The sequence below is a fragment of the Budorcas taxicolor genome, chromosome 9, assembly GCF_023091745.1.
Source record: "Budorcas taxicolor isolate Tak-1 chromosome 9, Takin1.1, whole genome shotgun sequence".
In the NCBI taxonomy this organism is placed as follows: domain Eukaryota; kingdom Metazoa; phylum Chordata; class Mammalia; order Artiodactyla; family Bovidae; genus Budorcas; species Budorcas taxicolor.
This window is the reverse complement of record NC_068918.1, coordinates 93,138,875-93,158,899: the sequence shown is the minus strand read 5'-3', so window position 1 is coordinate 93,158,899 and position 20,025 is coordinate 93,138,875. Positions and strand designations below refer to the sequence as shown.

The 20,025-nt window shown below is 57.0% G+C and overlaps 1 protein-coding gene across 1 annotated transcript in view; it reads left to right on the top strand.

The window, feature by feature from the left end:
- The window catches only part of UNC93A (unc-93 homolog A), a 28,258-nt gene extending 9,964 nt beyond the window's left edge, over positions 1-18,294 (top strand). The window contains exons 3-9 of the mRNA XM_052645812.1: positions 1,159-1,340; positions 2,394-2,623; positions 4,580-4,705; positions 7,250-7,464; positions 10,948-11,083; positions 12,080-12,211; positions 17,581-18,294. Coding sequence (XP_052501772.1) covers positions 1,159-1,340; positions 2,394-2,623; positions 4,580-4,705; positions 7,250-7,464; positions 10,948-11,083; positions 12,080-12,211; positions 17,581-17,831 — 1,272 coding nt within the window. The 3' untranslated portion in view covers positions 17,832-18,294. The remainder of the gene's footprint in view (positions 1-1,158; positions 1,341-2,393; positions 2,624-4,579; positions 4,706-7,249; positions 7,465-10,947; positions 11,084-12,079; positions 12,212-17,580) is intronic.
- Positions 18,295-20,025: the final 1,731 nt, after the last annotated feature.

Here is a 20,025-nt window from a genome sequence, read left to right as displayed (position 1 = left end):
GCAGGGGGCTTCAGGGCGCCCGGTGGCTGGGTGGGGTACTCTGCTCTGTCTCACGGGGGGCTTGGTAGGAAGGAAGGTGAACGGTGCCACTGTTTACTTCCAGGTTTGGGGTCGTCTGGACTAGTTAGCCAGGTGTGCAACTCACACGGTGCATGTCTTTCCCAAGGGGCCAGGGCTACCGTCCTAGCCGGAAGGAGAAGGAACGCGGGAGCTCTCAGTTCAGTGTCTGCCTGCTGCCGACACTTGAGCCGTGGTGGTTTCCTGAGTCTGGGGCTCTGGCTTCTGCGGGGAAGGGACCCTCTCGGGCTCACGTTTCTTCTCTGCTGTGTGGTCAGTGGCCTGGAGCCCAGCAGGCGTCCCTCCACGAATGACCGCAGGGTTGGCCTGAGCAGGACATGGAGGAGGAGGAAACAGGGCCGGGAGGACCCTCGAGAGGGAGGATCTGGCTGCTGGGGGGAGCAGATGTCTTCTTCCCCCCTCCTCCCCTCCTCTCTCCCCTCCCCCTCCTTTTCCTCCCTCCTCCTCCCCCGCCCCCTCCTCCCCACCCACTCCCCCTCCTCCCCACCCTCCCCCTCCTCCCATTCTCCGTCCTCCCCCTCCTCTCTCCCCTCCTCCCATTCCCCATCCTCCCCCTCCCCTCCTCCCCTCCTTTCCTTTTAGAAGTGAAATAAATAGAAGAAGCAATCAGGCTGGTTCTTTCACAGCAAAAACCAAACATCACCCCTGCCATGGCCCTTGCCAAGCGGGTCTGGTGCCTGCCTGACCTTGTGGCCGCTTCACACTAAGCTCGCTAAGCGCTCAAGTGGGAAGCGACAGCACTGAGGAGCGAGCCTCTGTGTTCACAAGGCTTCAGACCGGAGCTCCTTGCTCAGCCGCAACGCTTGTCTCCCGAGTAGCCTGGGGCCACCAGGGCTCCCGGCCGCCTGGACGCCCTCTCCCCTCTCACCAGGGGGCGGGGGGCGGGTGCTGGAAAGCCTGAGCCCCCCACCCCGGCCGCCCCGCTGTCTCTGGGCTGCCGGTCCCTGACCCACTGCCATCCCCTCTGCCCCGTCCCTCAGCTGGAGGAGAGGAAGCCTGCCGCTGGGCCTCGGGGGCAGGGGGCGGCCCCGAGCGCCCGGCCCGGGCCTCGGACGCTGACGGCCGGTCGTGCTCCCGCAGAGCAGCCTGTACAGCGAGGAGGGCCTGGGCGTGGCGGCGCTCAGCACGCTCTACGGCGGCATGCTGCTGTCCTCCATGTTCCTGCCGCCCGTCCTCATCGGGAAGCTCGGCTGCAAGTGGACCCTTGTGCTCGCCATGTGCTGCTACGTGGCCTTCTCCCTGGGCAACTTCTACGCCAGCTGGTACGCCCGCTCCCAGCTGCTGCCCGCACCCTGCCCCACGCCCGGGGCAGGCCGTGACCGCGCCCCCCGCCTTCCCGCCAAGACGCCCCTGTCCCCTCTGCTAGACCATGCTCCCCCGACCCCCCACCCCGCCTGACCTCTCCTCGGGCCCCCAGCTTCCCTCCTGGGCCAGGGAGGGCACTTTCACAGCCCCAGCAACGAGGGGGGAGAAGCTGCCTAAGATGTGGAGGGTGAATTTCAGGGGAAGTGGGCAGAGTGTGGCCTGGGCCAGACCTCACACGCTCAGCCCGTCACAGAGACGGCAGCAGGGCTGGAGCCGGTGTCCCGGGCTGCACCTGAGCTCCGCCTGCTCCGGGATAGACAGGGGCCCTCAGGGGCCTTGTTCCCAGGGGCACGCTGCTCAAGCGTCTCCTAGGGGGACGCCCCTTGTCACCCAGGATGCACTGATGTGCTGCTAGGTCCGTCCCACTCTTTGAGACCCTGTGGCTTGTACCCCACCAGGCTCCTCTGTCCACGGGATTCTCCAGGCAAGAACACTGGAGTGGGTTATCGTTGCCTACTCCAGGGGGTCTTCCCGACCCGGGGATCAAACCCACTTCTCCTGCACTGCAGGTGGAGTCTTCACCGCTGAGCTGTCAGGGAAGCACGCGGGGAAGATGGCTTCACATTATTCCTTCTCTGGTTACCAGAGTCTCAGACGGGATCCTTACGGCAGAGTGACAGACAGGGAGCTGAGTGGATAGACAGACAATAAATCAGGTTAAATCTTCCGCCATTAGAAATATCTAGAACCGGCCCAGTCTTATCTGCTCTCCCAGCTCAAGGTAGCTGCACCCAAGCACAAAAACACTGACACCGAATTTCACTCTTGCAAACGATCCTGAACCAGAAAAGCGTCTGATTTTCTCAGTCATCTGAGTCTGAGGGCGACTCAGTCAAGCTGACCAACCCAACACGGTGACACTTCCCTGGGCCGGGCCGGGAGCTTCCTCCTCCTCAGACAGAGGGAGGGAGGAAGGGGCCAAGGCAGGCCTGTCCACGTTCGTCTCTCAGGTACACTCTGATCCCCACCTCCGTCCTGGTGGGGCTGGGAGCCGCCGCCCTGTGGTCTGCACAGGGCACCTACCTCACCATCGTGGGGAACATGCAGGCGCAGAAGACGGGACAAGCCGGCAGAGACGTGGTCAGCCAGTACTTCGGCATCTTCTTCCTCATATTCCAGTCGTCTGGCGTGTGGGGCAACCTGATCTCGTCTCTCGTGTTCGGCCAGACGCCCACTCAAGGTAAGGGGAAGTGGGGGCCACCCAGGGCCTCTGGTCCCGTCCCTCACGTCCTCATTCAGGACATGCACAGTGGTCACGTGGGGCCCCGAGACCTGGTTCTCAGACTGCCTGGACCCGGCTCCTCCCTGGACAGTCTGGGCGGGTCTGAGGGCCGTCTGGTCCCCGGGTGCCTTGGCCGCCACTCCTTAGGGAGGGGTGCCCTGGGGAAACTGAGGGTCACTACCTGTGGAATGCGAGTTCACGTGTCCTCCAGTTCAGTTCAGTTCAGCCGCTCAGTCGTGTCCGACTCTTTGCGACCCCATGAACCGCAGCACGCCAGGCCTCGCTGTCCATCACCAACTCCCAGTTCACTCAAACTCATGTCCATCGAGTCAGTGATGGCATCCAACCATCTCATCCTCTGTCATCCCTTTCTCCTCCCGCCCTCAATCTTTCCCAGCATCAGGATCTTTTCAAGTGAGTCAGCTCTTCCCATCAGGTGGCCAAAGTATTAGAGTTTCAGCTTCAATATCAGTCCTTCCAATGAACACCCAGGGCTGATCTCCTTTAGGATGGACTGGTTGGATCTCCTTGCAGTCCAAGGGGCTCTCAAGAGTCTTCTCCAACAGCACAGTTCAAAAGCGTCAGTTCCTTGGTGCTCAGCCTTCTTTAGGGTCCGACCCTCACATCCACACATCCATGGGGTAGTAAATCCTCTAGACTAAGAATGGTTTCCGTGATTTATTTTCCCTCAGAATCGATTCATTCACCAGCATTTTCAATATTACACAGAAGGCCACCATCCCCGACAGATGTGAACCCTGCATGACCAGGGTCTTAACTGTCCTCTCTGCCCGGCCTCACCCAGACAGGGTTACAGACTGCGCGTCTCTTTTACGCCTGCACACTTTGCTGTCTGAAGACTTCAACCGAGGGCAGAGGAAATGCATGTCTGCAGTCCTCACAGGAAGCTTTATTAATGGGGAAGAGGAGCTAACTGTCCTGTTATCAGGAAGCTCTCTCTCTGCCTTGATCCTCTGTACTGCTCATCCACTCAAGTCCCAGCTTTCGGAAATAAGAACCTTTCCTCCCTCTTTGCTCACATGATGTCATCCTTGCTGAGTACCTCCGCAGAGGGAAATTGCAGGGTTGATAGACACCAATCATTACTCAATATTGCCAGAACTGTCAACAATTGACCAACAGAAGCTAGGGTGAAAGTTCAGGCTCTGACATGACTGGTGTGGAGGCGCGAACAAGTTCACTTTTAAAGACATGCAGACAAGTAAGCTTAATCTCTCCCTGGTCACCAGACACAGAATCTGAGGGCTGGAAGGCACGTTGGGAGCCTTGAGAGGCTTCTCCACCTTCCTGTGCCTCCAGCCTCCACGCTGCCGCCTTGTCCCCGGCTGCGCACCTCCCGACCCACAGGAAGGCCACAGCATCTCGTGCGCTGAGATCAGTACTATGGGAACGATGAGACACCGAGGATGCTTGCCTGTGACACGTGTCCCCTTTCTTCAGAGATTCGATGTGGGTCTACTGAGAGTCACTGATTGCTCACATGTCATTCTTTTTACGGCTAAGGAACATTCAGAGAAAGTATGAGTGAACCTGCCCACGGTGATGGGTCTCTTCACAGATGAGTCTCAGAACCCAGTGGGCCTGACACCCAGTCTAACATATCTTATTTATAATTCTGAAAAGTGGAAAACTTTTAATGAAGTTAGCAACGCAATATAACTAGTAGCTAGCATTTATTCCACATGGGTCCGGAGTGTCTTAAAATCAAGCATATAGATGTTTCCGAGGAGAGACATGTCTGAGACACTGGACGGAACAACCCCCATGGTTGGCTCTGACCTGTGGTGGGTCTCACGCTCCATGTGGCCACACTCTCCCTGGCACATCCTTCCACGTGTGCCGTCTCCTGTTGCGAGTTCCCCATGTCCTTAGTCGGCCTCTCTGCTTCCACAGGGACCGTCCCAGAGGAGCAGCTGCAGGCCTGCGGGGCCAGCGACTGCCTGATGGCTGTGGCGTCCACCAACAGCACGAAGCGGCCCTCCCAGGACCTCATCTACACGCTCATGGGCATCTACACGGGTACGTGCCGGCCCCAGGAACCCGGGCAAAGCAAGACCTTCCCGGGTAAAAAGACCACCTTCCCAGGGCTCAGATGATCTGAGCTTATCTGCACACGCCCCTCAGAATGCGTTCAGCTGGGTGGTGCCCGGGGCCTTCCCGCATGAAACCCAGCGCAGCAGCCTCTGCTGTCAGAGGTCTCGCTTGATGATGGAACCAGCCCCACGTCTGCACCATCCAGGCCCGCGGTCATCACGTGTGCTTACTGAAATTCTAATTAACGAAAGTAAGATGACTCTTCCGAGGTCACACAGCAGCCACGTTCCAAGCGCTCAGTGGCCACTAGGGGCTGTGGCCGCGCTGTTGGGTGGCACCGAGGTGGCCCACGGCCTTGGTGAATCGGCTACTTGCATGGCCTCCCTGGAGGCTCAGATGGCAATGAATCTGCCTGTAATGCGGGAGACCCAGGTTCAATCCCTGGGCCAGGAAGATCCCCTGGAGGAAGGCATGGCAACCCTCACCAGTGTTCTTGCCTGGAGAATCCCATGGACAGAGGAGCCTGTGGGCTACGGTCCACGGGTCACACAGTCAGACATGGCTGAGTGAATGTCACACTTCACACTTCAACTACATCTGGTTGGATTTGGAAGTCCCAAGTCTTGGGCTTATCACCTTTTCCTGAAGCGTATACTTAAATGACTTCTGAGAGGCTGGGGCTGGGCGGGCGTCTCCCACTGCCTACCCCTGGGTATCTGTGAAGCCTTGTGGCGCCCACTGGTGGTCACGGGGCAGCAGAAGGTGTCGGACACTGGAAACTTGTGAAGAGATGGCTGCCCAAGGGGAGTGAGTTCCTATGACGGCGCTTATCGTTGTTGTTCAGTTGCTCAGTCGTGTCCGACTCTTTGCAACCCCACAGACTGCCGCGCGCCAGGCCTCCCTGTCCTTCTTCATCTTCTGGACCTTGCTCAAACTCAGGTCCATTGAGTCGGTGATGCCATCCAACCATCTCATCCTCTGTCGCCCCCTTCTCCTCCTGCCTTCAATCTTTCCCAGCATCAGGGTGTTTTCCAATGAGTCAGCTCTTTGCATCAGGTGACCAAAGTATTGTAGCTTCAGCTTCAGCATCAATCCTTCCAATGAATATTCAGGGTTGATTTCCTTTAGGATTGACTGGTTTGATCTCTTATCCTTAGATGCTTATTTGAATGAAAAATTTCTAAATGACCCCACTACTTTGGGCATATCTTTAAATTAGGTGGTTGGGTTGTTATTATTATTTTTTTTTTGGTGTCCATTTGAAGAAAATTTAAGGATATTCTTTATCATTCTTGAATTCTGGAGTCTGTGAAGGTCTTGGATTGTATCCTTCTTAATGACCATGAGTCTGATAAGAGTCAGATTTGATGGGACTGAGTGCAGATGCCACTGGGAATCAAAGGCCATGAGGCCGTGTGCATGGGCGGCTCGTCTCCATGGTGAGAGCAGACGCACCAACACTCCGGTCTATTTCAAAGTCACTTCCATATCAGACGAGACAAGGGGGACCTTAACGCTGATAAACCAGAGTGAGCGCTAGAGATGGGGCCCAGAAAGCAGGAGACGAGGTCCTGGCTGTCGGTGACCTTGGAGGCCAGATGTGCACTCAGCTAACTGAAACCAGTTGAACAGGATGAGTGTTTTGAACAAAGCTCTCAGATGACGAGCAGTTACATCTTCTTGAGAAATTGGGTTCTAGGGATGGTGACTGCAGCCATGAAATTAAAAGACGCTTACTCCTTGGAAGAAAAGTTATGGCCAACCTAGATAGCATATTCAAAAGCAGAGACATTACTTTGCCGACTAAGGTCCATCTAGTCAAGGCTATGGTTTTTCCTGTGGTCATGTATGGATGTGAAAGTTGGACTGTGAAGAAAGCTGAGCACCGAAGAATTGATGCTTTTGAACTGAGGTGTTGGAGAAGACTCTTGAGAGTCCCTTGGACTGCAAGGAGATCCAACCAGTCCATTCTGAAGGAGATCAGCCCTGGGATTTCTTTGGAAGGAATGATGCTAAAGCTGAAGCTCCAGTACTTTGGCCGCCTCATGAGAAGAGTTGACTCATTGGAAAAGACTCTGATGCGGGGCAGGATTGGGGGCAGGAGAAGAAGGGGACGACAGAGGATGAGATAGCTGAATGGCATCACGGACTTGATGGACGTGAGTCTGAGTGAACTCCAGGAGATGGTGATGGACAAGGAGGCCCGGTGTGCTGCAATTCATGGGGTCGGAAAGAGTCAGACACGACTGAGCGACTGAACTGAACTGAACTGAGGGCAGCTCTGATGGGAAGGTGGTACCCAAGCCAGGTATTGAAGGATGAGTAGGAGTTTACCAGGCAGAGAAGGAGAGATGAGTGGGTGCTGAAGGCAGAGAAGCCCCAGAGAGAGCCCGCGGGGCTGGAGGCCAGACGGCAAGGCAGGGAGCCTGTGTGCGTGTGCGTGTGCGTGTGCGTGTGCGTGCGCGCGTGCGCGTGCGCGTGCGCCCCTGGAGCCCCGCACAGCAGCCTGTCCCCTCCCTGTCCTTTCAGGGTGCGGTTTCCTGGCCGTCCTGCTCACGGCCGTGTTTCTAGAACCTGTAAGAGATGCTCAGCCGGAAGGTGAGGGCGAGAAGCAGGCGCCCCCTTTCTGGTCCACTTTGCTGTCGACGTTTAAGCTGCTCAGAGACAAGCGCCTGCGTCTCCTGATCCTGCTGCCGATGCTCAGCGGGTTCGAGCAAGCCTTCCTGTCGGGCGACTACACGCGGGTAAGAGAGGGGCTGGCTGGCGGGCGGCTTGCGGCTCCCCGGGCTGCACGCAGCCCTTCTAGCCTCGGGGGAGCTGCCCATGGGGCTGGATGTGAGCTCACCTGGCCTGGAACCAGGGTCGCCTCTCGCTTGAGATGCGTCTCCAGGTAAAGGGCCAAAGCCGCTCGGGAGTTGTTGCAGTGACCCTTATTTGCCTGCATCTCACCCCGTGTCCTTGTCTTAGAGTGGAAAATAGAGAAACCACTGAAATTCCTCATTACCCAGCTTTTAAAACATGTTTATTCTAAAGTCTAGTTGATTGACAGTGTTGTGTTGCTCCCGGGTGTAGAGCAGAGCGGCTCAGATACACATCTGTATGCACACGTCTTTCTCAAAGTCTTTTCCCATTTAGGTTATTGCAGAATGTTGAGCAGAGGCCTCTGTGCCGTGCAGTAGGTCCTTGCTGGTTACGCACTTCAAATACGGCAGTGTGCACGCGTCCACCCCCGCCTCCCTGACTGTCCCTTCTCTCCCTTCTTCCCCTGCTGGTTACCAAGAGCGCGTTCTCTAAGCCTCTGAGTCTGTTTCTGTTTGGTGAATGAGCTCACGTGTATCATTCGTCACGTGATGCTCGTCTTTCTCTGGCCGACTTCACATAGTATGATGGTACTTTCTAGTCGCATCCATGTCGCTCCCGATGACGTTATTTCATCCTTTTCATGGTTGAGTGATATTCCATCTATTTCGGCTTTATTGACTATGCCAAAGCCTTTGACTGTGTGGATCACAATAAACTGTGGAAAATTCTGAAAGAGATGGGAATACCAGACCACCTGACCTGCCTCTTGAGAAACCTATATGCAGGTCAGGAAGCAACAGTTAGAACTGGACATGGAACAACAGACTGGTTCCAAATAGGAAGAGGAGTACGTCAAGGCTGTATGTTGTCACCCTGCTAATTTAACTTCTATGCAGAGTACATCATGAGAAACACTGGGCTGGAAGAAACACAAGCTGGAATCAAGATTGCTGGGAGAAATATCAATAACCTCAGATATGCAGATGACCCCACCCTTATGGCAGAGAGTGAAGAGGAACTAAAAAGCCTCTTGATGAAAGTGAAAGAGGAGAATGAAAAAGTTGGCTTATAGCTCAACATTCAGAAAACTAAGATCATGGCATCCGGTCCCATCACTTCATGGGAAATAGATGGGGAAACAGTGGAAAGTGTCAGACTTTATATTTTTGGACTCCAAAATCACTGCAGATGGTGACTGCAGTCATGAAATTAAGAGACGCTTACTCCTTGGAAGGAAAGTTATGACCAACCTAGACAGCATATTGAAAAGCAGAGATATTACCTTGCCAACAAAGGTCCGTCTAGTCAAGGTTATGGTGTTTGCAGTGGTCATGTATGGATGTGAGAGTTGGACTGTGAAGAAAGCTGAGCGCTGAAGAATTGATGCTTTTGAACTGTGGTGTTGGAGAAGACTCTTGAGAGTCCCTTGGACTGCAAGGAGATCCAACCAGTCCATCCTAAAGGAGATCAGTCCTGGGTGTTCACTGGAAGGACTGATGCTGAAGCTGAAACTCCAGTACTTTGGCCACCTCATGTGAAGAGTTGACTCATTGGAAAAGGCCCTGATGCTGGGAGGGATTGGGGGCTGGAGGAGAAGGGGACAACAGAGGATGAGATGGTTGGATGGCATCACCGACTCGATGGACCTGAGTTTGAGTGAACTCCGGGAGTTGGTGATGGACAGGGAGGCCTGGTGTGCTGCGATTCATGGGGTCGCAAAGAGTCGCACTGAGCGACTGAACTGAACTGAGTGATTAGCGATGTTGAGCATCTTTCCACGTGCCTTTTGCTCCTCTGTATGTCCTGTCTGGAGAAAAGTCTATTTGGACCCTTAGCTAGTTTTTGAATATTGAGTTACAATCTAGAAACGAAGGTGGCTCAGCATGGCTGCCCTGGCTACTCAGATGCCCTTTCCCTGGACGCCCACCTGGCCCCTGCACTGTCTGCCCACTTTGTTCCGAGAGGGGGTCCTTCTTTAGGTGTGGCTGGAGCGGAGCCCCAGGTCTGGCTGGCCACCTTTATCGAGGGTCTCTCCCTGAGCCCCTGTCTCTGGAGCCCCTGCCCAGGTGGGGTTCTGTCCTGGAGACCCCGGTGGGATGCTGTAGAAGGGATGTCACAGACAGGGATGGTAGCGAGGTTTTTGCCCAGAAAGTGTGGGAGAGGAGCTGGGCGTTGGAGGGAGACAGCCAGGGCCAAGGCTGGACCCTCCGGCCTGTGTCGAGAGGCCCACCCCCCAGGACCACCACTCATCCTCCAGGGAACTTCCACTCCAGCCCCCCGCCCGACGGCTCCTTCCCAGGAGAGGCTGCCAAACTTGCAGGAGAAAGGGCAGGGTACAGATTTGAGTTCCAGATAAACCGCAAACTCCAGCCCCGCATGTTCAGGCGCCCAGGGCTGCCTGTGGCCTCTGCTCTGAGGACTATCCTGTTCCTGGAGTTTCCAAGAACAAGGGGGATGACACAGAGTCCCTGGGTCTGGACGAGGCCACTCCCCTCGGACTTGTCACAGACCACCGCCTGTGAGCTCAGGCACAGCCGGCACCATCCAGGAGCCAGGGGCCTCCTGATGTGTCTGTCCTGATTCTGCAGAGACAGGCGCATCATGAGAGCCGCAGCCGTGAGCCCTGGTGCCCCGGGGCCCCTCCACCCCCCACCCCCCACCTCCCGGGCCTGGGGCAGGAGGTTTTCCTGTTCTTCTCATCTCTACTGAGATTCCCTCCCTGCTCCTTCCATCTTCTTTTTCATTAAGACCTTATTTTTTAGAGCAGTTTTATGTTCATGGCAAAACTGAGCAGAAATTACAGAGATTTCCTGTACCCGCCCCCCGCCGACCCCACCTGGCTACGGCCTCCCCTACTGTCTACAGTCCATCTGTCTGTTTGTCACAGCTGGCGCACCCACAGGGACACGTTCTCATCACCTTGCATCCAGCATCTCCCTGGGGGCTTGCTCTTGGTGTGGGTGTTCTGGGGGTTTGGACACAGGCATGATGACATGAATGCATCATGACCATATTGTTCAGGGCAGCTTCAAGGCCCTAAAGCACCCCCAGCACCCTGCTCACCCCCAGGTCTGTCCTCAGCCAGCCGCCCACAGGCAGGAGGGGCACAGCCCGCCCCAGGAGAAGACTTCAGACTCAGAACGGCAGTGAGCCACACCTGCGTTGCAGGGACACAGGGAGGAGGCCTGTCCAGAGGGTCCCGTTAGCTCTCACTCAAAAGGGGCGCCAACACTGTCCTCGCCCTGGGAACGGAAGGCCCGGACGAGCTTTCAGGCCAACTCAGCAGGCCAGTGGTCACACTGCAGATGGCGTTTTAGCACAGCCTGGACTCCCTGACTTGGATGAGCCCCAGAGAGCTGCGGCTCCCGCGCCCGGCCCCGACCGGGGCGAGGCTGGCGCGGGTGACGGTCTGCCCTCTCCCGCAGTCCTACACCACCTGCGCCCTGGGGATCCAGTTCGTGGGCTACGTGATGATCTGCTTCGGGGCCGTCAATGCCCTGTGCTCCGTGCTCTTCGGGAGGCTGGCCCGGTACACCGGCAGGACCGTGCTCTTCGCGCTGGGTAGGCGGGTGCTGGGCGCGGCCCGGGGCGGGTCCAGCTGCACTGTGGGCAGTTGCAGCCTGTGTGAAGGGGGCCGGGGTTGGGGTGAGGAAGGGGGTCGCTGGAGGCACACGAAGTAGGGGGGACGGAGGTCAGGCGGGAGGCAGGGGGCCTCCCAGAAGGAGGAGATCTTGGTTCACGCGCTGGATGAAGCTGGTTGTCTAAACATGCATCCCCTTCTGCCTCCCCTGGGGGATCAGGAAGCAGCAGAGACAAGGTGAGGATGAGGGTGCTCAAGGAAAGAGCTAGCCAACAGTGACAGTCCCGCGGGTCTGTGGTGACGCAGCGAGAGGGAGGGGAAGCCAAACCATAGTGCCGGCCGAGGCCTGAGTCATTCGATTCTTACTGAGGAACGCAGACACCTAGTAACTCGCCCAGGGTCACGCAGCCCAGGGACACCCTGGAGGCACCTGCTCCACGTGCTCCTCTGCCGCCCCGGAGGGTCACAGGCTGCTCTGTCTCCCCGGTCGGGGGGCATCACAGGGCCTGCAGACTCACGAAGCCGAGACCTCAGGCTGTGAGGACAAAGCCAGGAGGAGCAAGGAGGCCTTGCTCCCCGTCCTACTTGGAAGGCCCCGCTCCCAGACTTGGGGGCCCTCTTCCCCTCCCCTCCCACGCCCCCCACTCAGTGAGAAGCAGGGGTCCCCACTAATGAAGAAGCCCAGTGTCTCCCACCCTGAGCCCCCACAATCTGGGGCCTCCTCTGCCCAGCAAGATGACACTTTGCTCTAAGACACAGAGGTACGTCACCCCAAGGCTCCCCCACCATTGCTGCTGTGGAGACCAGAGGCGGGCAGAGTCGCACACCTGCCAGGGGTGCCCCTGGCAGCCTGCACGGGTCAGGTCAGAGGCACCAGAGAAAGCGGACAGCAACAGTCTAGGGAGCAGGGGGCTGGAGGCTCGGCCCGCGGCTCCGAGGGACTCAGAGGAGCCCCCCGCCCCCGCCTCCGCCCCCAGGGGCCGTGACCCAGCTGGCCTGCATCATTGCCCTCCTGCTGTGGAAGCCGCACCCCAGCCAGCTGCCCGTGTTCTTCGTGTTCCCCGGCCTCTGGGGCATGGCCGACGCGGTCTGGCAGACACAGAACAACGGTGAGTGCCTGGCGCAAGGCCAGCCCGCTCAGGGGGCCCCAGCTTGGCCGGCTGCGGAGGGCTCAGGGCCCCTGAGGGAGACGGGGAGACGCGTGTCAAGGAGCAGGGGCTGGAGGGCAGGCCCCACTTCCTCTCGCGGGCTTGGATCCGCGATGCCTGGGAGGAAAGGCAGCAGAGCCTGCAGCTGTCCTTGCTAGCGTGACCGTCCCGTCGAGGCTCCCCCCGGGCGACCTCCTCTGGGCAGAGCGATGTCCTGCCCGTGTGTCTGGGCAGAAGCGCTTCTGTCTGCTTTCAGTGGAGGTGTGGGGAGGAGCCACAGCTTACAGGTTACCATGCCAACGTCCCTCGGTGGACGGGGAGAACTGAGTTGGGGGTGGGAGGGGTCAGTGGCACATTCATCCTGGGGGTCACGCCTGAGTCCCGTCCTGTCTGATGGTCCTCTGGGCAGCGGAAAGCCTGGGGGAGGCTGGAAGGGAGCCGTCTCTAACAGCACCCCCTAGATGGGAGTGGGGCTTGTGAACAGGAGACATGTACTGACTGCTCTGGGGCTGGGTGTCCAGGACGAAGGCACCACGGGTTCGGGGACTGGAGGACCCACCTCCTGGCTCATAAACATCTCACTGAGTCCTCAGTGGACATAGGGGCGAGGGGACAATCGGGGGTCCCCTTCACGAGGGCACTGTAACCCTGAGGGCTCCCCGTACCACCTCCCAACACCATCACCTGGGGGTTTCAGCCTCTGTGTTTAGAGGGACCTGTGAGGACAGGCTGGCTGCAGTGCTGAAGGCGAGGGTGGCGGTTGGCCCGATCTGGGGCTGAACTGCCTGGTGAAGGGGCCGGGTTCACTCAGCACCCACGGAAGCAGCAGCAGGGGTTTACAGCTGGGGACGGGGGTAGGGCGAGCTGCTGCCGCAACGCAGGGGAACCTGGGGACATGCAGGGGTATGCCACGCAGAGGGCCATGGTCAGAAGGGGCTGAGCAGTGGAGCTGCTGGAAGCAGGGAGGAAAGGAAGCCAGGACAGGCTAGACCTGATGGTCCCAAGGCTGGGCTGGACATTGGGACTCCTGGGCTGCAGGCAGCCAGCAAGCCCCCAGACAGCAGGGTTGGAGGCATCCACTGAAGGGCTTGGCTTGGGCTTGAACAAGACAGGGGACCCCAATCAGGGGGACCCAGCCCTGAAAGGGGTTGTCTTGGGCGTGTGTAGCGGTATTGTTGTTGCTGTTATTGTTCAATTGCTCAATCATGTTCGACTCTTTGCGACCCCGTGAACCACACCACACAAGGCCTCCCTGTCCCTCACCATCTCCCAAAGTTTGCCCAAGTTCATGTCCACTGAATCAGTGATGCCATCCAAACATCTCATCCTCTGTCGTCCCCTTCTCCCGCTTTCAACCTTTCCGAGCATCAGGGGCTCTTCCAATGAGTCAGCTCTTCCCATCAGGTGGCCAAACTATTGGAGCTTCAGCTTTAGCATCAGTCCTTCCAATGAACACCCAGGACTGATCTCCTTTAGGATGGACTGGTTGGATCTCTTTGCAGTCCAAGGGACTCTCAAGAGTCTTCTCCAACACCACAGTTCAAAAGCATCAATTCTCCGGCGCTCAGCTTTCTTTGTGGTCCAACTCTCACATCCATACATGACCACTGGACAAACCATAGCCTTGACTAGACGGACCTTTGTGGGCAAAGTGATGTCTCTGCTTTTTAATGTGCTGTCTAGGTTGGTCATAGCCTTTCTCCCAGGAAGCAAGCATCTTCTAATTTCATGGCTCCAGTCACCATCCACAGAGATTTTGGAGCAAGAGAGAATCTGACTATTAATTTTCGATGCAGCGTGAAGAGCTGTGAGCAGAGGAGAAGGGACCTGGGGAGCAGAGGACAGCTGAGAGGCGGGGAGAGCATCCAGTAGGGGCATGTAGGGACAGGGGGCTGAGGGGCCTCCAGGCCGGGAGGGGAGGGGTCCCCTTTCTTTGGAAAGTCTGGGAAGGCAGCCAGCATAAAGGACAGGAAGACTATCACTCTGGGGAGAGGAGCTGAGTTCAGGCCTGACAGTCCTGGCTTCCTGGAGGAGCCACAGCCAGGACGCCCTAACGTGACAGAGGGCATTGGCTGCGGGCCGGCGGGTTAATCCCGTGAGGATTCACTCACGATGCAGCCCGGCGGGTGGCGTCACCCCCATGGCACCTCACCCAGAAGAAGGGCGGCACCTGCAGAGGTCTGGGCTGGAATAGCGATGGACTCGGGAGGGCAGGGTCTCCCAGGACCCATCGATGGCCCTGGCTGGGGGGTGGGAGTGTCGAGGCCCCGGAGGTGAGCCGTCTCTGCAGCCAAGAAGCCACTGAGGGGTGAGCTGGGGCCGCAGGGGTGGATCCGGCTCAGAAGGGAGCTTACTCCCTTGGAAATGCCACCCACAGTCCCGCCCTCACCAGGGAAGCACCTGGGACTGGAAAGTAGGTCAGGCCCAGACACAAGCCAGCAGCTGCCATTTCCAGGGACGGGGGCCTGGCTGCTGTCCCTGCACCCAGGGATGTCACACACGTGGCCTCAGCAGTCCACGACAGCCCCTCCTTAGCATCTGAGTCGGTGCCGGCCTGTGAAACAGCTGAGGAAACATCCCCGAGCAAACCCAAGGTCGCTGGCATCAAGGGGTTTGGCTTTCACAGCCTTTCTCCCACCTCCACGATGCAGGAGACGTTCCTGGAGTTCTCAGCCAGGTGACAGAGGTGTGCTCAGTTCAGCAGAGACTGCTGTGTTTGGACAAAGGGCAGCTGGTGGAAGCGGCGACAGATTAGCCGCAGGTGTGTCTGTTGCTCAACAGAGGAAATCCCTGAGTCGGTAGAGGAGACAAACAGAAACCACACTTGCTTTTCTCGGCCACCCAGACTGTAAGCCAGTGAGGGGTCCCCACAGCCCCAGAGGACTCTTAGTGATCATCAGGAGAGAGCGCCTCCACGTCCCTGTGGAGGGGCGAGGGACCCCCACTATTTATGCCCCAGTGCTTCTGCCAACTTGCTCTGATTAACTGACTTCCCTGAGCTCAGCTGAGCTTTCTGAAGTGTTTACACAAAGAATTGATGCTATTGAACTGTGGTGTTGGAGAAGACTCTTGAGAGTCCCTTGGACTGCAAGGAGATCCAACCAGTCCATCCTAAAGGAGATCAGTCCTGGATGTTCATTGGAAGGACTGATGTTGAAGCTGAAACTCCAGTACTTTGGCCACCTGATGCAAAGAGCTGACTCATTGCAAAAGACCCCGATGCTGGGAAAGATTGAGGGCAGGAGGAGAAGGGGATGACAGAGGATGAGATGGTTGGATGGCATCACCAACTCGATGGGCATAAGTTTGGGTGGACTCCGGGAGTTGGTGATGGACAGGGAGGCCTGGCGTGCTGCAGTCCATGGGGTCGCAAAGAATCGGACATGACTGAGTGACTCAACGGAACTGAACTGAACTGAACACTCAGAAGTCAGGTCAGGACCTGGGATGCACAGCCGTGTGCATACAATTCCCAGGTGTTCGGAAGGCTCACAGTAAACCTGTTTGGTTCTTCTCTATCCCTGAGACACGGGAATAATTGCTCCAACTCTTCCTTCCTTTCCATGGACATGAGAGACTATCAGGCTGAGCCTTTGTCAAGGTGAGCAGCTACATGAAGTCCAGTGAATGACTTGGGTTAAGTCCTTCTTGAATAAGAATACCAATTTAAAATGAATTATTTCTGTCTTTTTGTTCTTAATTTGAACTTAATTTGTTTTTTTTTAGTAAAAATCAGTTCTTGGGGGGAAACTGTTCTTCCCATCTATGGTTTGTGACTTTCTCAACCATCTCGACCAGGAGGGCTGTTTTAATAACAGAGCTCCCTGCGGGCACCCCTCCCTGCAGTGTGGTCCATCCGTACCGTCTCTGTGTTTTCAAAAACTGCACATTTTGTGTAGCTTTTGCCACCTACCAAGACCAGCTCTCTCACTTCTGCTGTCTCAATAGCAAGATGGATTTCTAATGCTATTCTCCCTGGATGTTTCTCTCTGTTAAGAGAACACGTGAGTCACGTACATCCCTAGTTAGGTGCATTCCTAGTTAATGAGACGGAATACAATTGAGTACAGTGTAACCCTCCTTTGCAGTCACCACTTCTCAATGGAAAAGGTGATTGCTACATCTGGGTGGGACCATCCCAGCCCTTCCTTCTTGGGGCAGAATCCTGCCTCCCCCTGCTCCAGGTTCCCACTGGGCTCCGGGTTCCCACTGGGCTCCAGAGAGCCCTCCTGCCTCTGGAGCCATTCATTTTGGCTGCTCTCTGCTTAGCCACCTTAATGTACTGTGGCCATGGCAACACTCACACACCAATGCCTGAATCTGAGACAACTCGGAGTGTCTGGTCTTGAAATGCCCTTTTGCCTCATCAACCACCAAAGGGGCTGCTTCCAGGCTGATAAATTCAGATCTGTCCTTTCCTATGTGCCCAGCTCATGCATCCTGTCGTTTCCAACCAAACAAGACTTGACCTCATCCTGGCATCGGAGGTCGGGAGTCTGCATCCTGTCTCTTTCACCTGGTGCCGTGGCCAGGTCGGACTGCAAGCAGGCTTTTCTTCTTTTTGTTTTATAATGATCTTAGATCGACGGCAGAGTTGCCAATAGAGTGCAGAATTCCCACATACTGTCCACTCTGTCTCCTCAATTCAAACATCTTGCAAGCCTGTGGTACATTTGTCAAAACCGAGGAATTAACATTGGGAAATAACGGAACTTCAGATTTTATTCCATTTTTCCAGCTTTCCCCCCTTTCTCTGTGTGCTCCCCAGGCAAGCGGCTGCTTTGCTGGTCTGTGCCAGCTTCTCTTTCTGCTCTGCTTTGGTGACCGTGGCCCTCTTGGAGAATACTGGTCAGGGGTTGTGTACACAATCCCTGTAATTCAGGTTCATCTGATGTCTTCTCATAACTGGGCTGGAGCTATGGTTTCGGGGAGGAAGACGCCAGAGTGCAGGGGCTTTCTCGTCATGTTGACCAGGGGGACAGCACACGGCCGGCCCCGCTGTGGACCCGGCAGGGGGGCCCCTCGCCCTCATCTGTTCAGGCCCCGTCTCCCAGCCTTGCTTTCCTGACCCGCGAGGTACGGGGTCGGATCACGGCCCCTCCGGCGGTCACTCTCATCCGCTCTGTTTCTCGTCTACGCGATGGTGCTTCCTTCGCTGCAAGAGGCCCGCTCACCGGACTGGTTATCGTCCACAACGTGAAACCCTTCTGGTTTCCAGGCAAGGAGGCCCTGGGGTGGTTACGTGGGCCTCGGGGAGGCGGCAGCGCTGTCTGCAGGAGCCGGGAGGGCTGTGTGCGCTCTCACAGCCACGTCTCCGCCTCTCGCTGCAGCTCTCTTCGGGGTTCTGTTTGAGAAGAACAAGGAGGCCGCCTTCGCCAGCTACCGCCTCTGGGAGGCCCTGGGCTTCGTCATCGCCTTCGGATACAGCACGTTCCTGTGCGTCCGCGTCAAGCTCTACGCCCTCCTGGGCGTCTTGAGCGCCGCCACGGCCGCCTACGGGGCCGTCGAGCGCCTGGAGTCCGCGCAGGCCGCGGAGCGGACAAAACCCGCCGAGGAGCGGGTGACGCAGACGAAACCGTGACGCGGGGACCCGCGGTGGCTGAGCCCGGCGCGGGCCCTGAGTGGGCCCGGACCCCAAGGCCCGCGGAGGCTGCCGCTGACTTCCCGGCGGCTTCACTGTTACGTGGCGTGGTCTCTGTTTTATCAGGTTCTTCAGTCCGCCATCTCATCACGGAGGTGCAGAGTGTACGTGGCGGAATCAGTTCATTTCAGATACAAAAGAAATAAACTCAGGGTACCACCAGCCACTAGGGACTTGCCTAGAGTCATGGGCCAATAGCCTAGGCTTGTTTGGGGGTGGCTGTTAAGAACTAGAAAGTTGCTGAAAAGACGCAGCCCCACGCCAGCACTTCGCAGATGGGCAAACTGACGTCCCGGCAAGTCAGTGACTGCCTCCTAGAGTCAGCGAGGGACAAAGCCAGACTAGGCTCTCTGTGTCTTGAAGCCTTGGGGTATGAGTTTCTGAATAAATCCAGTTATATTACGCACCTAACTCTTGTCCAAATACTTCACTCCACTCACCTGGATCACACACACACGTCATCACATTAGCTTGTTGGAGGCCATTAACGACAAGAGACGCTAGTTACTTCCAATGGGACTTGACACGTGGGGCTGATAACACATGAACCCACACGCGGGCCCACGGTCTCCTGCCCTCTGCCCACCTCTCTGGCAGGTACGTCCATCAGCCTGCTCCTTCTTCCTTGTCTGATGCCCAGTAATGCAGGCACGGCCCTTCTCTGAGCCCAGCTGTCTTTCTGAGACACCCCACCCCGGAACCTCATGGACAGGGCTCCCCGTGTCTCCTCTTTTCTTCTTTCACCCCACCTCGCCTCCTCCTCCCCACCTCAGTCCCTGCTCTTCTCTAGGCTTCTTTCCCGTGTCCCGTAGCAGCACACCCGCCTACCCTCCTCCAGCCCTGAAGCCAACTTGTCTGCCAGACCCTGTGACCCTCCCAAGGCCAAGTTTCCGAGGTGTGTCCTGCAGCCCAGCCCAGGGCCTTCCACCTTCCAGGGGGCCTCCCGGCCCCTCTCAAGGGCACTGTGGCCTCTAGGGCTTTGCTCACGGGCCTCCTCGACCTTGAGCGCCCTCCTGCCCTCAACACAGACCCCTCGGGCTTGTCCAGGCTGTGCTTGTGCCGCGTGACGCACACTTCCTGATACTGGCTTCTGTGTGCGGCCCCTGCTCAGTACTGTGGCTGGCAGTGCTTGGTCCTCCTGAGCCTGGGTGCTGGAACTGGGGACACTCTGCCCGCAGAGACCCAGCAGACTTGCAGAAATGCACGAATTGGGGGCAGAGGGGCCTGGCCGGGAACATCAGGCCCACAGCTGCCCCTTCTCCAGACTCCAGGCTGAGATGCCACAGGAGGGCCCTGCATCTCCGTGAGGTCCTCGGTAGGAGGCCAAGGCACCACAGGCTCTGGCGGAAGGCTGAGCTCCTTGCTGTTTGCAGCTGTTGCTGCTCGATGGAAAATGTACAGGAGCCCCAGCCCCTCTGGCGACAGGAGGGCTTTGGGTCAGGCAGTGGTCTGGAGAGTGGCCGCTGGGGCCACCGAAGGCTCCCACTGGACAGCAAGCTCCCGCCTGCCAGCCGGCTGCTCCCGGAAGGTGGCCCATGGCACTCAGGCCTTTTCTTTCCTGCTCATCCTCTGAACTTGGCCTGCGCCCTTTAACCGCGGTGTGTGTTCGGGTACCTTGATGGGGGCACGGAGACAGAACTATCAGGGCTCTCGCTTCCTCCTGGGCCCCGGGCTGGGGTGGGGGGTGAGCTGGGGGGTCCCTGGGTCTCATCAGTGTTGCTCTGGGAAGGCTGAATTGTAGCAGAAAGTAAGGGACTTAATCTTGAGTGTAGTACTCCATTTGCAAAATGGGAAAGTTCCTCCTCCATAAGGAATCATTGAGACAAGACATTATTCAAAGGGGAAAAGCAGAGGAGAGATAAATTAGGAGGTTGAGAACAACACGTACACACGGTTACATAGAGAGGCGATGGGCAGCAAGGCCCTACTGTATAGCACAGGGAAATTTACTCGCTGTTTCATAATAACCTATAAGGAAAGAATCTGAAAAAGAAAAATACATATACATACATATAATGCTTCGAATTTTTTTATAAAACACTATAAGCACTGTACGGACTTCCCAAGTGGCTCAGCGGCAGAGAACCCGCCTGCCGATGCAGGAGATGCAGGAGACACTGGTCAGTCCCAGTCC